Source organism: Artemia franciscana, chromosome 15 (assembly GCF_032884065.1).
Source record: "Artemia franciscana chromosome 15, ASM3288406v1, whole genome shotgun sequence".
NCBI lineage: Eukaryota > Metazoa > Arthropoda > Branchiopoda > Anostraca > Artemiidae > Artemia > Artemia franciscana.
The window spans coordinates 27,602,913-27,619,031 of record NC_088877.1 but is presented as its reverse complement, the minus strand read 5'-3'; the positions used below and the strand labels follow the sequence as shown (position 1 = coordinate 27,619,031).

Sequence of the window (16,119 nt, the reverse complement as noted above, 5' to 3'; positions counted from 1 at the left end):
ACATGCACAACTATAAAGTTTCTAAGTTAATAGAATAGATCTTATTAAAAATATAGAATCTAAAACCAGAATTTACTTCCTTGGAAGGGTTTTTATGGCACTTGGTAAATACCAAGTGGCATGTAGCGATCGCAAATTTTGTCGGTCGGCTGGTCTGTCGGTCCCGGTTTTGCTAGTTTAGGCACTTCCAGATAAGCTAGGACGATGAAATTTGGCAGGCATATCAGGGACCAGACCAGATGAAATTGAAAATAGTCGTTTCCCTGATTTGTATATCTGAGGGGGGGGGGGAGAGTGGGGGGACGGTTGATTCGGAAAAATTAGAAAAAATTAGGTATTTTTAACTTACGAACGAGTGATCGGATTTTTGAAATTTGACATTTAGAAGGATATCGTGTCTTAGAGTTAGTGTGGAGGGATTGGGATGAAGCTTGGTGGGAAAAATAAGCATGAGTCCTCGTTATGTAATTGACATAACCGGAACGGATTCGCTCTCTTTGGAGGAGTTAGGGGAGGGCTAATTCTGAAAAATTAGAAAAATGAGGTATTTTTAACTTACGAAGGATTGATCGGATCTTAATGAAATTTCATATTTAGAAGGACCTCGTAACTCAGATCTCTTGTTTTAAATCCCAACCGGACCCATTGTCAAGGGGGAAGTTGGGGGGAGGAGACCAGAAATCTTGGAAAACGCTTAAAGTGGAAAGATCAGGATGAAACTTGGTGGGAAAAGTAAGCAGAACTCCTAGATACGTGATTGACATAACCTAACTGAATCCGCTCTCTTTGGGAGAGATGAATGGGGTGTTAATTCGAAAAAATATAGAAAAACTGAGGTATTTTTAACTTAAGAACGGGTGATCGGATCTTAATGAAATTTGATATTTAGAAGGATATCGTGTCTAAGAGCTCTTATTTTAAATTCCAACCGGATCTGGTGACATTGGGGGGAGTTCGAGGGGGGGCCTAAAATCTTGGAAAACGCATAGAGTGGAGGGATCAGGATGAAACTTGGTGGGAAAAATAAGCACGTGTCCTAGATACGTGATTGAGATAACTGGAGCGGATTCGTTCTTTTTGGGGGAGTAGGGGGAAGGGTCAATTCTTAAAAATTAGAAAAAATGAGGTATTTTTGACTTACGAAGGAGAGATCAGATCTTAATGAAATATCATATTTAGAAGGACCTTGTAACTCAGAGTTCTCATTTTAAATTCCGACCGGATCCGGTGTCATTGGGGGGAGTTGGGGGCACCGAAAATTTTGGATAACGCTTAGAGTGGAGAGATCAGGATGAAACTTGGTGGGAAGTCAATGCACAAGTCCTAGATATGTGATTGACATAACCGGACTGAATCCGATCTCTTTGGGGGAGTTGGAGGGGGTGTTAATTCGGAAAAATTAGAAAAAATGAGGTGTTTATAACTTAAGAACGGGTGACCGTTCGTGTGATATTTTTGAATTTGATAGTTAGAAGGAACTTATGTCTCGGAGATCTTATTTTAAGTCCCGACCAGATCTGGTGACATTGGCGGGGGGAGTTGAAGTGGGAAACCGGAAATCTTGGAAAACGCTTAGAGTGAAGAGATCGGGATGAAACTTGATGGGTAGAATAAGCGAATGTTGTAGATACGTGATTGACATAACCGGACTGGATCCACTCTCTCTGGGAGAGTTAGGGGGAAGGTCCAGTGCTTTGGCGAGTTCGGTGGTTCTGGACGTGCTAGGACGATGAAAATTCGTAGGCGTGTCAGGGACCTGCACAAATTGACTTGATAAAGTCGTTTTCTCTGATTCGACCGTCTGGGGGGGGGCTGAAGGGGGAGGAAAAATTAGAAAAATGAGGTATTTTTAACTTACGAGTGGGTGATCGGATCTTAATGAATTTTGATATCTAGAAGGACCTCGTGTCTCAGAGCTCTTATTTTAAATCCCGACCGGCATTAAGTCTCTAATTTTGCTTTCAAATTAATCTATTGATTCTTAGGATTTTGCCAGAGCTCGTGCCATATGAGCTCTTGGCTCTTCCGACCTCGTCACAAGTGCCATATGAGATATTAGCTCTTGTTTACATTATGTTTCATATGGAAACTTGATGTCCAGATTTTGAAGCTGTTCCAGGCTGCAGTGGCTCCATGTCACCAGGAGCGATAATATATTCGAAACATACTGTTTTTGATTAAAAATGTTAGTTAAGGTTAAAAAGGCTGTATTACTAAAGATTAATACAGCAGTATTAGTTACCGGCGTACGTACATTTCTAGGCTATTTCACCTAGTTTGCTTTTAGGCCAATGTAGTATCGAAAACCGATGCTAGTGGTAGATAATTCATGTATTTATCTATTGATTATTTATTATTACCACAACGCTGAAAGCTTTCGATTATTGCACATATAATGCAAATATAATAAAGCGCTTGAAGTATTTAATATAACTAAAATCAAATACGACAAGAAAAGACAATACCGCATGTTTCAGAACCAAACCTAGGATCCTCGTATTCAAACTGACAAAAATCACCATTGGGTATGAGCTCTTAAATTGTCCAAAACTTCACGAACACACAAATCCTCTGAGATATGATTCCATCGGTTACAGACCCGAGAAACAAAGCTGTTTCTTGTATGTGTGTTGCTGAGTGATTCCATAATGTTTAAATCTGAAGAACATTCTCGGGTCCGCTTTATCAGTCTGGTGGACGATTCTGATGATGTATTTTGATATGTAAATCTGATAACGTGCGAATCTATAATGCGTAAATCTGAAGAACATACTTGGGTCCACATTATCAGTTTGGTAGAAGATTTTGATGATATATGATGAAATAAATATGCTAGATAATGTTTTTTGAATCACCATAGCCTAGCCTATTTTACTTTATTTATAATGCAGTGTAGACTTCGTCATCTGAGAGAAGCTCTGTAAGCCACTTTGATGAAAACAAAACTGTATATTTAGCATTGGCTATGTTGGGATTATGTTGGTTAAAACTTTTATGTTAGAATATAAGGAAAACTATCTAAAGTCATGGTTCTTGTTTTAATTTTTGAGTAAGTTGTAATTTCCGTTTTTTTTAACAAACACGCAATTTTAAAAATTGCGTTTTGGGAATCATTTTGGGTTGCAAACGTGAAACTCAAGATTTTTTGTTGTTGTAACCTAGTTGTTTAGGTCTGTTGTATTGGATATCAAATCCACCTTCCAAGGTTGATCTGAAGACCCCCCCCCCCTAAAAAAAAGTTAAAAAAGTGATCCTAAAACTCTTATTTTGGGGTTTTTTATTGCTTCCTCCTCACTTGAAACAAAATTCTGATGCACCTCTTCGTAAAGGGTTTGAACTGTCTACACGTACGGTGTCAATTTTGTTATTGATTTCAAAAATAATAAGCACTTCTATCATGTTTTTTTTTAAATTTTGATCCCTCTATTTTGTACCTTCAGGTAGTGCAGTCGTATGCCTCGGAGCATGGGCTTAGTTTTGTGTCATGGAAGTTCGAATCTTAGGGATTTATAAGAGATTTTTTTCCATGGTAGAGGGGGGGGCAGCTATGGAGCCAGGTGAATGTAGCTTTCAGGGGTTCAGCTCAAGTGTCAAATCCTGAAAGTCTTACTTTCTGTAAATTAGTAAGGACACATTGTGCGGAAAACGACGTTTAGCATATCTTGTAAGTAAATTAAAAGGATGTTCTTCCACAGTTTCTCAAAAAACCACGATAAGTGGTTTAATGTTTCCTAATCTAGTTAGGCTAATAACTGGCCGAACGTGCAAATGTTTGTTCATCAAATCAATCTCCGCTAGAAAACCCGCTCACTGCATCCCTCTAAATGTCTGATCTTTCTGTTTCTATTTTATTTTTGATTGTCACTTGTACAAGCTCATATATTCTATTTATTTATAGTGATATCGAAGTACCTTAACGCATCTAATGAAAATTCAACCCTAGTCATTTCTACTTTCCTTAATGAATTAGAAGAGATGAGGGATTGGTTCTGTCGTCAGCGCTACTATTTATTTTTTGCGTCTTCTCTCCTGTTTGTTTACAGTGCCAATTCCATAGTGCCTTTATCGACTGAGAACGGATGCGAGAAGATGGTTGAAGATGGTCCAAATGCTGTGAAACATGTTCTTATCCATGTGAAAGGGAAAGAGCGTCCAAAGAGAGGGCTAGTGACTGTTAAGTTGATTGATTTTGCTCATGTGTTTCCGGCTGACGGTAAAGAGGATGACAATTTTCTTTTTGGACTCAATTCTCTCATAAGTATACTAAAGAGCTTCCTTTTTACACCAGCTTCCTAAGAGATTCTTTGGTATCGAAGTTCAAACTCCATATTTTTAGACTTTAACAGTACATCCCTTAATTAACTCTCAGCTTTATACGTTTATAAGGATATTCTCTAAGCGTGAGAATTATAACCAGAAACTGACAAAACGTTCTGATTGTCAAATAATTACAAAATTTAAAAGACGGTTGACTAGGTCCGTATAAAATTGTACTTAAGCATACTCTCTAGGCTCAAGTATTTAACTTTGCTGTCACACTTTAAGGTTGTATCTGTGATTTTCAAACTTCTTAGATAATTGCCTAAAACCTTTTGCTAAGCTGTCCTCAAAGGGAAGGTCAGCAGGCTAATGCAGATCAAGAGGATCATAGTGCGATTGAACATGCATTAAACTAGCCATCTCCTAAATAACACCTTATTAAACAGTTTTGGTAATTATCTCAAAAAATTGAAGCTGTTAGATATTGCTTTAGATGATAAGTAAAACCACAACTTAAAATATTTTTCTACCAAATACATGATAAAATGTAATGTATCTTATCTTTGATTTTAATTTTGCCTCGGGATGGGCTTAATAATTCCGATTCCAGTTTGACTCATGTGATGATGGTTTGGTTATATCCAAATACTTCCGAAACCTTAAAAATATAGTTTCATGGCTCTTTTTGTGCTTTCTAAGGTGCCATAGTATGCCACCTTTGATGAAGTAATGTGTCACTAGTTTTTAAATGAATGCGTGGAATTTGAACTTATGGTAGGAATAATTCAAAATTCCACATACTCATTTAAAAACACTACCCGATATTTTCAATCGAGAGAATCGGCCTATCATCGCTGTTGTATCTGTAGCTCGTATCGAAATATCGGTATAATGAATATCGAAATAGGTCGTATCGGCCCTTCAGTTGCCAAATCCGCTAATCTCGTGAAACAAATATCGGAAAAGCATGAAGATTGTGTTAATGCATTTTTTTTTTTTTTAGTCATTGAAGTGCCTTCTTTATAAAATCATTTACCATTCAACGGCTAAAATGTCTCAGCCACTGTTAAACCACTTTAGAAGTTTTTATTTTATAGTCGTCTTTTTAAGTAATTTCATAAGAGCATGCAAAGTTAAGAACGAATCAAGGTTTTTGGTACTGAAATGAAAAAGAGGAAAAAGAAAACTAACTGACTAGGAAATCTAAATAATCAACTTAACTGCTGGAAAGCTATATTCGCTGTAGTACACTCAAATCCCATACTTGTTGAGGAAAATGAGATATTTTTTTTTGTACATCCTAAAGTGCACAAATTAGCGAAATTTTTATGCAAGTCATTTCTACATATATTAAAACAAGTTCGTATATTTTAAGTTTTTGAAGTAAAAAGAAAGAGGGGAATTTGTTATTCAAGTGCCTTTGGTTCCACAGTGAATTGATCTCTTAATCAAAGTGGGAACGGAGATTCTATCCCAGCTGCCTCCCAACGCAAGGATTTTTGTTGTCAAGAAGCATCCCTATTCTATATACTTATGCAGCCAAGAAGCCTGGGTCTTCTTATAGTCACACTTGTTGAGAAAATGGAAATTACACACGATTACAGCGCCAATTATGTGTGCCATTCATAATTTCTAGATTTGGCCATTGTTCAACTTTCAAGCATGAAATTTATGATTAACTAATCAGTGTCAAGAGTTGTGGCTTAATATTTTCAAATGGAGATTTGAAACTAGCAGTTTTCTATCTGTAACGTAAATCTGGCAAAAGATAAAAATGTATTATTGTCATAAATAATTTTTAAGGCCTTTCCGGCAATGCCTGTTAATATGAAAAAAATTGTGAAGAAGGAAAAGCTAGGATATTTCTAGCCAGTGAAAAAAATTAGGAAAAATATGCAGATATTTTGGTCGAGACCTCCGCTCGACCGTCCTCAGTGCACAAAGGTAAATGAAAATTAAAAAATTAGTAAATAAAAATCCTAAGAAAAAAAAAACAAAACAAAACGAACCTAAAAAAATAAAACAAAGAAAAACATTCAACATTGAAGTTTTGTTTTGACGTTCTTTTTGTTTTTAGTTGTCCGTAGGACTTTTGTTCGTATGTTTTGACTTTTAATTTACTTTTTTTATATTGAGGACGTCCAAGAAGAGGTCTCGACCAAAATTCGGCATATTTTTCCTTCCTTTTTTCACTGTCTAGAAACAACCTCCCTTTTTCTTTTTCACAATTTTGAATTTTGTCAGTAGAATCGTTAGGACGAAATTAGTCTTGGTGCAAGCGAAGACTCCAGTAACATCCGGCCATTTGAATGTCCGCTTCTGAAATAGAAGAGCGATTAAATCAGATAAACTCAGACACGTTAAAATCAGATACAAACTCTTGTCATTCATAAAACTTGTATTTTTTTTCTACGGATGTGACTATGGTGTGGCTCAGGCCTTAGACTAACGTTTTAACCGCGGTCCAGCTTCAAAACAGGTATAAACATTTATTTAAAACTGTTAAACACAAAAATCTTCCAGAATTATTTTTAAATAGAGAAGTTTCCAATTTTTTGTATATTTTTTTCAAGTTACTTGAATTTTTATCTGAAATTTATCTATTTTTCAAAATTTTTCAAAAATTCAAGAATTTTTAAATTGATAAAGAATTCCACTTACAACTGTTATTAATAATTATCTGACAGATTGGGCAAAACCGTTTTTAGTAAAGTTGTTTCTCACTTCTTCGGGTAAAACGACGGAACAAGCCTTAAATTAGAAGAAAATCCTTGGGGCGTTAACATTTGTGCAATAGGAGATAAACTAATAGGACAACTGACTATGCAGTATCAATGAGCAGAACCAGGCAATTAAATAAAAAATTGAAATAGTATTTAATCTCATAAAATTTAGGTTTTAATTCCAACTACAGTAAAAAAAGAAAAACACAATCAGTGAATTAAATTAAAAGTAGAAAAAAATTTATGAAATGGCAAAAATGTGATGAATACCTTTTGTTTTCTTTGGCAAGTGAAAATTATCTTTAGACTCTGGTAAAGCGAACTATAAAAAGAACAAACTTCAGTACAACTTATAAATCTTGCCTTCTGGGATGGGAATACGAAATAGTTTTATGTGGGGAGAGTGATGCCTCAAAACACAGGTTTTTTAGGTTTAAATTTTTCAGCAGGACCTGGGGAACTAGAATCTTTAATTTTTATGCTTCTCTTTACCAATTTAAATGTATACATATAAAGAACCATGAAATAAAAGTTTAATATGATGTGAAAATCTAATTAGGAAAGTAATTCAGCTGGTTTACTGTAAAATCCAGGTGTAATATTGCTAATTTCTATTTTACAATAGCATTCTGTGGTCTTAATAAGACACGGTGTTAACATCACCTGGGATTATAGAAATGTACTCGTTTTAGTTTTGTCTTCATAGGGAGAACATATACCTCCAAAGTTTGAATGTTTGTTTTTATTGTTATGTAACTTTCCAAAATTGAAATAAATCTATTGATTTACAAGTTCAAGTTATGTGTTTGTAACAGAAATACAAGGGCAAAATTAGTGCCCAGTTTTAACTGTTAGCCTTTATTCTCTAGTAATTGATAGCAATTACGGGTGTCTTAATGTCCTAAAAGAGAATAAGCAATGAATAATTAAAAAAAAACAAGATAGTGTTATTTCGCACCAGAGTAGCATCTAAGCTTAAGCAGTATAAAGAAAGAATGTGTAACAGCAAATAAGAAAGTGGTACTTTTGCTCTGCCCTATAGACTGCGTTACACTGGAGTGATGATGCAGAATATGTTAATTGATGTATGCGCTACCAAGAGACTGTGTTCTCTTTTAGCAAAAATTAAATAAAAAAAACAAGTTTTTTTAGCTGAAAGTAAGGAGCGACATTAAAACTTAAAACGAACAGAAATTACTTCGTATATGAAAGGGGCTGCTTCCTCATCAACGCCCCACTCTTTACGCTAAAGTTTGAGTCTTTCTCTCAACTCTGCTTTTTAAAACAGTAAAAAACTTTAGCGTAAAAAGCGGGGTGTTGATAAGGAAGCAGCCCCTTTCATATACGAAGTAATTTCTGTTCGTTTTAAATTTTAATGTCGCTCCTTACTTTCAGCTAAAAAAAACTTATTTTTTTTGTATTTAATTTCTGAACGTTTTTGAATCAATGCATGTTCTGATTTTGGCTTTCGCAGAGGAATAATTAACACGAAATTTGCAAGTTTATTTTTTTTTTTGGCTAAATGGCTTTCTCATAGTTTTGATCGAATGATTTTGAGAAAAAAAGGAACGGTGGAGGAAGCCTAGTTGCCCTGCGATCTTTTGGTTACTTAAAAAGGCAACTAGAACTTTTAATTTTTTACGAATGTTATTATTAGTAAAAGATAAACGTAACTTATAAATTAGCTTGCGTAACGAACTTTTGTAATCTCATGTTTTATTACATATATGAGGGGTTCACCCCTTCGTCAGTACCTCGCTCTTTACTCTAAAGATTAAATTTTGTCCCAATTCGTTAAGAATGACCCTGAATCACAAAAGAATAAATAGTTGAAATCACTAAAAATACTTTAGCGTAAAGAGCGAGGTATTAGGAGGAGGTGAGCCCCTCATATGCGTAATAATTTCGTAATTCGAGAAATAATAATTTCTCGTAATAATTTTAAGTTTTAATGCTGCTCCTTACTTCCAGTTGAAAAAACTTTTTATATTTATTTTTTCATTTTTTTTTATAATGCTAGAAAATCCTGCCCCCCTGACAAATTCCTCGATGTAACGTTCCCCCAACATATCCCCCTCTTGTCAACCCCTCCCCTCCCAACCAAAAAATCCCCCTGAAAACGTCTGTACACTTCCCAATAAGCATTACTATATGTAAGCACTGGTCAAAGTTTGTAACTTATAGCCCCTCCCACGGGGACTGTGGAGGAGTAAGTCGTCCCCAAAGACATAGTTATAAGGTTTTTCGACTACGCTGAATAAAATGGCTGTCTCAGAATTTTGATCCGTTGACTTCGGGAAAATAATTAGCGTGGGAGGGGGTCTTAGTGCCCTCCAATTTGTTTGGTCACTTAAAAAGGGCACTAGAACTTTTAACTTCCGTTAGAATGAGCCCTCTCGCAAGATTCTAGGACCACTGGGTCGATACGATCACCCCTGGGGAAAAAAACAAATAGACACGCATCCGTGATCTGCCTTCTGGCAAAAAATTAAAAATTCCACATTTTTGTAGATAAGAACTTGAAACTTCTTCAATATGGTTCTCTGATACGCTGAATCTGATGGTGTGATTTTCGTTAAGATTCCATGGCTTTTAGGGGGTGTTTCTCCCTATTTTCTAAAATAAGGCAAATTTTCTCAGGCTCGTAACTTTTGATGGGTAAGACTAAACTTGGTGAAATTTATATATTTGAAATCAGCATTAAAATGCGATTCTTTTGATGTAACTCTTGGTATCAACATTTTTTAGATTTTTGGTTACTATTGAGCCGGGTCGTTCCTTACTACAGTTCGTTACCACGAACTGTTTGATATTTTTTGTTTCTGTGTGGAATGAAGGGTATAATCACAGCACATAGAACATATTTTTTATTTAGTTAATTTTTATATATCTCCCCTTTTTTTATGTCATAGTTTGTTTTAAATGGCTGAGTGCAAGAAATAGAAAATCCGTGCTATGAATTCAGTATTGAGTTGTCCTTGAGTTTTTTTTGTGGCTATTCTCTGATTCTATATTGAGGGCAGGGATTTTGGTTCGACCTGGTTGTTCTGATCCTGGTTTGACGATGCAGGGTTACATTTTTTTGCGACTTGAAGGGAGATGGGTTTTGCTCTTACTTTTTGTGGCTACCTACATGGGATGATCTAATCAAAATGACCTTAAACACTGGCCAAGATCTTGTATAAACTATCGTAGAAGGCAAGGAAAAAAAGTGGATTGCAAGAAAATGGGAACACCTCAACATTGACCCGAATCTGGGCAAAAACAACTGAATTGTTGGTTACTTCTTTGTCTAATACTCTTCAGAGGAATTCCATCTGGATGATATGCAACAAGATTGCTATTGATTATAACAAGTCAAATTCTGTAGTTTTGGGATGGTAATTGTTATTCATGGATAATTTCAGTTGAAGCCGGGGGTCTTTCAATATTGAGAATCGGTATCTTCATATTATTGTGGATGAATCACTCTCATTTAAAGGTCGTATGGAGGAATTTTCAAATATTTTGCTAGGAATGTTGGTATATTTCGAAAATTTAAACATTGTTTTGTGAAGGGTATAATCCGTGTATTATATATTAGTTTAATCCGCCCCTATATTTTGTATTGTAACTCAATATGGCTGGGGACTTGTAGGTCTCCTCAATTCATCACCCGGTCTGAATTTGGAAAATATTGTCATTAAAATACTTGCTAATTTAAGCCTTAAGAGCCTTTCAGACCAAAAATTTGACTTGTGTTTTTTCTTCAGACTGACCATCTTACGGATTACTACGGAGCTTACGGTCAAACTTAAGAAAATTACGGACTCCGTAACGTAAGAAAGTTACGCATGAAACAGAGTTGAAATTTGCTCTACGTCAGCAAAACGTAGAAACGTAGTTCAGAGCAAATTTCGATTAAGTGACTTTTCAATTAGGTGACTATCTATAGTCACCTTAATAGATAGGGGGTGACTACAAAATAATGACTAAATTAGTTTGACTAAACGTGTTTGACAAATAATGAAGTTAGTTAAAAATATGCTTAACAATGCGAAAGGTCTGATTGAAGTTAAATTATTTTATAATTTGACTAAATGGATTAAAATAAATGGCTAAATGAAAAAATCGTGAGAAAATTTGAAAATGATATTTTTAAGAAAGTTTGTAGGGTTGAAAGGGATAGGATATGAGCGAATTGGGACCATTAATTTTAGATTAATAAAGAGTCATTGGCATTGGAGAGAAATAAGAAATGAGATTCAAAATAATTATTGTGTGAATTTGCTTTTTGTGTTCAGAAATAAGATAAAAGATAACAAAAAAAGAAGATGCTAACGAAAGTATGGAAACTGACAAGAATTTTATAAAAATAATTTTCTGACAAAGGATACTTTTGTAAAAAACAATATGAAACTGAAAAGGTGGCTGCTTTAGAAGGAACCTTGCAGCGCATCACCTGTTTGCTAAGAAACATTTCCTTCGAGAGACAAGAAGTACTACTACTACTACTACTACTAATAACTCACTGCAGCACCAAGCCGCCTGAGGCCAACACAGCTACGCACGCTCCTCCTCCAACCTAATCTATTTAAAGCCTCCCTCTTTACACCCTCCCAGGAAGTTCCCATTTCCTTTAAATCCTTATTTATGACATCCTCCCAACCCAGACAAGGACGACCTGCTTTCCGTGTAGCCCCAGACGGTTGGCCAAAAAGGACAATCTTCGGTAATCTGTCATCCTTCATCCGTAGAACGTGGCCTAGCCATCTCAACCTTTCTTTCATTATAGCCCCAGAAAGCGGGATTGAACCACACTTTTCGTACAACCTACTGTTTGAAATACGGTCAGTCAGCCGGGTACCCAGAACAATCCGTAGGCAATTTCTCTGGAAAACATCTAGTAAATTTTCATCTGCTTTTCGGAGTGTCCATGCTTCAGAGCCATATTTGACCACTGTCATCACTGTAGCTTCCAATATTCTAATCTTGGTTTGAAGGCTTATCTTTCTATTCTTCCAAACTTTTTTTAACTGTGAAAAAGATGCCACAAGAAGTAGTTGGCAACTATTTAGCCAAAATTTCTGGATTGTCTTGAAGCATTATTACTGGATGTGCAACCTACATACGGGAATGAGGCATTTGAAATAGAAGTTGGCGACTGCTTCGGCGTTTGGGTTACCATGTAAAGTAATAATGTAATTGTGAGGGTAAAGTGCACATTCTACGATTATCACAAACTTCTCTGGCTGCATGATCATTTCTGATCTAAACAGCATGAACCTTTGCAAAAATACAGAAAGTGTTCTCAATTAACCTGCAAACTGAGGAAACTCTATAATTGTATATCTTTCCGGGTTCAACAAGGTTTTTACCAGGAATGGGCCTCATTATGTAGTCCTTGAGCGGAAAGACTTCGTCCCATAAGAAAAGAAAGTGGAAACATGTTGTTAGTTCCAAGAAGTTTCTTGAGGTGGAGAAAGCCGGGTATCTCCACTATCGATATACTTCCCAAATTCAGACCGAGAAAAGACACCACCATCACTAACAGATCCGTAGGCACCAACGTCATAAAAAAAAAATGTGGAGTTCGCATCACAAGTTGCAAGTAAAATAGCACTAAAATAATTCTTATATGTATAAAACTGGGAACCAGAATTGTAAGGGCATTGAAGCCTGATGAGCTTACCATCTATAGTACCTATGCAATTTGGCATTTTTCCATCGGGTAAAGATCTGTGCTGCAGCTACTTTTAAGTCTTCCTCAGACGGGGTAGCAAGACAATTGGGAGAAAGAATATTAAAAATGGCCTGTGCAGTCTCTCTCAAAATTTCTTAGACAGCACAAGTTCCAACTCTGAACTCATAGTGTAGAGTTGTCATTCTGTTTCTTGTTGCTAAACACAAAGTCAAGGCTAGACTAGTCCCAGGGGATATAACTTTTCTATAATTTGCATATTTGTTTGTTATTTTCACTTGAACTTTATTTGGCAAATCAGAAAATTCATTTCTAGTAAAGCGTGTAAAATTCATAAGTTTTTCATCATCGTCAGTCACGAAAAGCTCATTAAGCAAGTTTAACTGCCCTAGTCTCTCTTTTTTATTTTTTCCAGTATCAGACATACCCACTGCTTCCTTTTCTTTCGTTCCTTAAAGCAATAGACATTTTCATTTTGCTCGGAACCAAGTAGTGCAGACGCAATAACTGAAACATAATCATCAGAACTATTACTATCTGTCATGTTGAAAATTTTTTAAACTAATTGCCAAGTGCTAAAAGTGATGACATTAAAAAGAGGAAAAAGTTTTTTATTTAGTGTTTAGGCACTCCGGTCTGAAAGGAAAGTAATTTACTCTGAAAGATTAGCTACACAAAACCGTAATTGTAAACCATAAGCGTAATTCTTACGTTTTGGTCTGAAACAGCCATCACTGAATCGTGTTGTAAGGCTTACGTAAAGTTGAAAACACTTCTAACGGCTGCACTACTTGGTTTTTAAACTCGTGTTTTAATGTATAAATGCGTCAATAGAAAGTCCGCTTCTTTTCAAGTGTATTCATACATGTTAATGAGGTTCATTTCCACGACATAAGGTCGATGAATAAAATTTATGTTAATAAGTTGGTTACGCCAAGTTTGGGGTTTTCTCTGGTTTTTAGATGAGCTAAGTTCCATAACTTAGGGCTAAGTTCTTATATCTCGTTGTATGAGGATTCTAAACGTTGTTGTGATGTAAGTGAATTTAAGAGGCTGTTTAAAAATGGACTGTTTTCTAAATAGGATTTTAATCATTAAATCGATTGAATATATAATTAAAATAATAAATTAGTACCTCCGTCGTACCTTCAACAACGACCTGCGCCAACTTCAGGCCTCCTTACAACCAGAGGGGGAAGACATTATCGCTACCGCCAGTTACAGAGACGATTTGAGACTCTTCTTAGACGCCTTGAGTGCCTCTGGAAGCACATGAAGGTCTAAGGTAAAGTAATAGTATACCCAAATTATACTATCCTTTTGACTGAAGGTACAGCTGTAGGTTGTCACCATATTACACACTTCATAGGAAACATAACCTTGAACACTTCGGAGTATCTGGTATTTCATTTGTGAACAAATTCATCTATCTCAAGTTGGACTAAGAAAGAGTTCCAAACACAAAGTTTATAATAAGAAGTAAATCGAATTATGAAAGAAGAGCATCCGATGAAGCGAATAAAAGAGCTGAGGGTCATGAATAAACCAAATTAAGTAAGCGACCTGCCGGACTAGACTTACAGATGTCTATCACAAAAAGAAGAAATGTATATGAGCGAAGAATCGGAAAGACCGAATGTTGGAGATACAAGGACAAATATGCATGGTATGCTTTATGTTTTGTAGTCGCACTTTCCAATAAATTACAGAAATTTGTAGAAGTAAATTTCATTTATGAATAATAAGGTAAATGTGTTTCTAAAATCTGTTTTCTAATATCTGTGGAAAAACAAGGGCCAATTTTGAGTTTTTTTTTGGGAGGGGAAACGACAAACGTCTTTTTTGGCTTAAACATGTTGTAATTTCACCCAGCATTGGAAAATTCTGCTTTTTCCTCATTTACTTTTGGTCCTTGTAGGGGGGAGGGGTAAGGGATGAGTTCTACGTCAGAACCACACCTCCTGTAGGCATGTGGCTTTAAACAGTGCACAAAGTACATGTAAGGTATTTTCTCTCAAATCAAAGCTAGAGAAAATAAGCAATTATGATTTTTCATCCTTATAAAAATATAAATAGCGGTCGGGCAAACAGATTCGGGGAAATACGAAAGGAAACAATTATAGGTCTGTCAACGCAAGTTTTTCTATTATAAGTTTGATTAAATACGGTATTTTTTCTGAGGGGGTCTAACAAAACAATTTATCTAAACAAGAAAAGGTGTAAAAGTGTAGAAATAACCACTAGAAAACTATCATATTCCCCAAATTTTGCAAAATACAATTTTGTCCTATTTATATTTCTTATTTCCTATTGTCTCTTAAAGGAGAACAAATGTTCAGTTTACTCCACTGCCTCACGGTTCCCTACCTATTGAGTAGTTTGTGTGATATTGTCTCCAACACTAGACTAGGAGCCCTATTCATTGGTTTTGCAAAAGGTTTCATTGAATTTGAGAGAACTTCTTGTTTTAGGAATAGAGCATGTTAATAACCATGCGCCCCTTAAGTTACGGTTTTCTTCGCATGAACCCTGCGTGAACCAACAATGCAAAGTTTAAACGCGATTATCACTCTTGTTATATAATCTTCATTCTTATTAGAGATAGTGTCAGTTTAGTCTGTTTTGAAGAATCATTTAGACATGATAACAGAGACATTAGGTGCCATTGGTCTTGGTTTAATTGCTATAAAATTAGCATGGAGACCATCGAAATATCCTCCAGGTAAGTGAAATGCTCTTCAGTCATTTATGATTTTCTTAGAAAGGTCGAAAATTGGTCACAAAAAGACTGGAAGTCAAAACCTCTACCTCAGTTCACATATCTTCCGTGCTCGTGCTCAGGGGATTAAAATTGTACATATTCCGTAACTAAAAAGCTTATGTTCTGTTATCTTAAATTTTCACAGACATCATCTCCCATAGTCAAAGAAAACCCATCCCAACACATGACGTAAGATGTGGGAGGATTTAATTAGAGTCTTAGCAGGGGCAAGTAATGTCAACGATGAAGTACAGAACTCATTCACACCCTTTTCTATTTCAAACTTTAATCAAACATTTCGTGGTAGTGAACTTTAAATAAAGAGTGACTCGGGCTATTAGTAACCACAACTCCAAAAGTAGGACTTTCGATAACAATTCATGCATTACAAGAATTGGCTTTTTACAATGATTCTTAAAATGTAAAATTTTTTAATATAAAGCTACCGATAACAATTCTATATTAGGGGCCTCATAGAAGGAAACATGCTAATAAAATACTGTCATTAGATTCCTTATTCGCATTTGTGACAAAACACCTATAAGATAATACTGATTGAAAAGTTAAAATTTTATTTTTTTGGTGTTTTCGTTTGGTTTTATACATATCCTAGGGCTATTTCTGGGATTATCAAAGGTTTAGGGGGGGGTGTTGCCACAACGAATGTTGTGCATTTACACTAACGGGATGCGATA

General features: G+C 35.7%; 2 protein-coding genes across 2 annotated transcripts in view; both read left to right on the top strand.

The window, feature by feature from the left end:
- The window catches only part of LOC136036276 (inositol polyphosphate multikinase-like), a 47,310-nt gene extending 39,536 nt beyond the window's left edge, over nt 1-7,774 (top strand). Inside the window, exon 5 of the mRNA XM_065718416.1 lies at nt 3,899-7,774. Within this exon, the coding sequence (XP_065574488.1) occupies nt 3,899-4,296 (398 nt within the window). The 3' untranslated portion in view covers nt 4,297-7,774. The remainder of the gene's footprint in view (nt 1-3,898) is intronic.
- Nucleotides 7,775-15,203: 7,429 nt separating this feature from the next.
- LOC136036275 (methyl farnesoate epoxidase-like) overlaps nt 15,204-16,119 on the top strand; it is a 36,525-nt gene continuing 35,609 nt past the window's right edge. Inside the window, exon 1 of the mRNA XM_065718415.1 lies at nt 15,204-15,385. Coding sequence (XP_065574487.1) covers nt 15,304-15,385 — 82 coding nt within the window. The 5' untranslated portion in view covers nt 15,204-15,303. The remainder of the gene's footprint in view (nt 15,386-16,119) is intronic.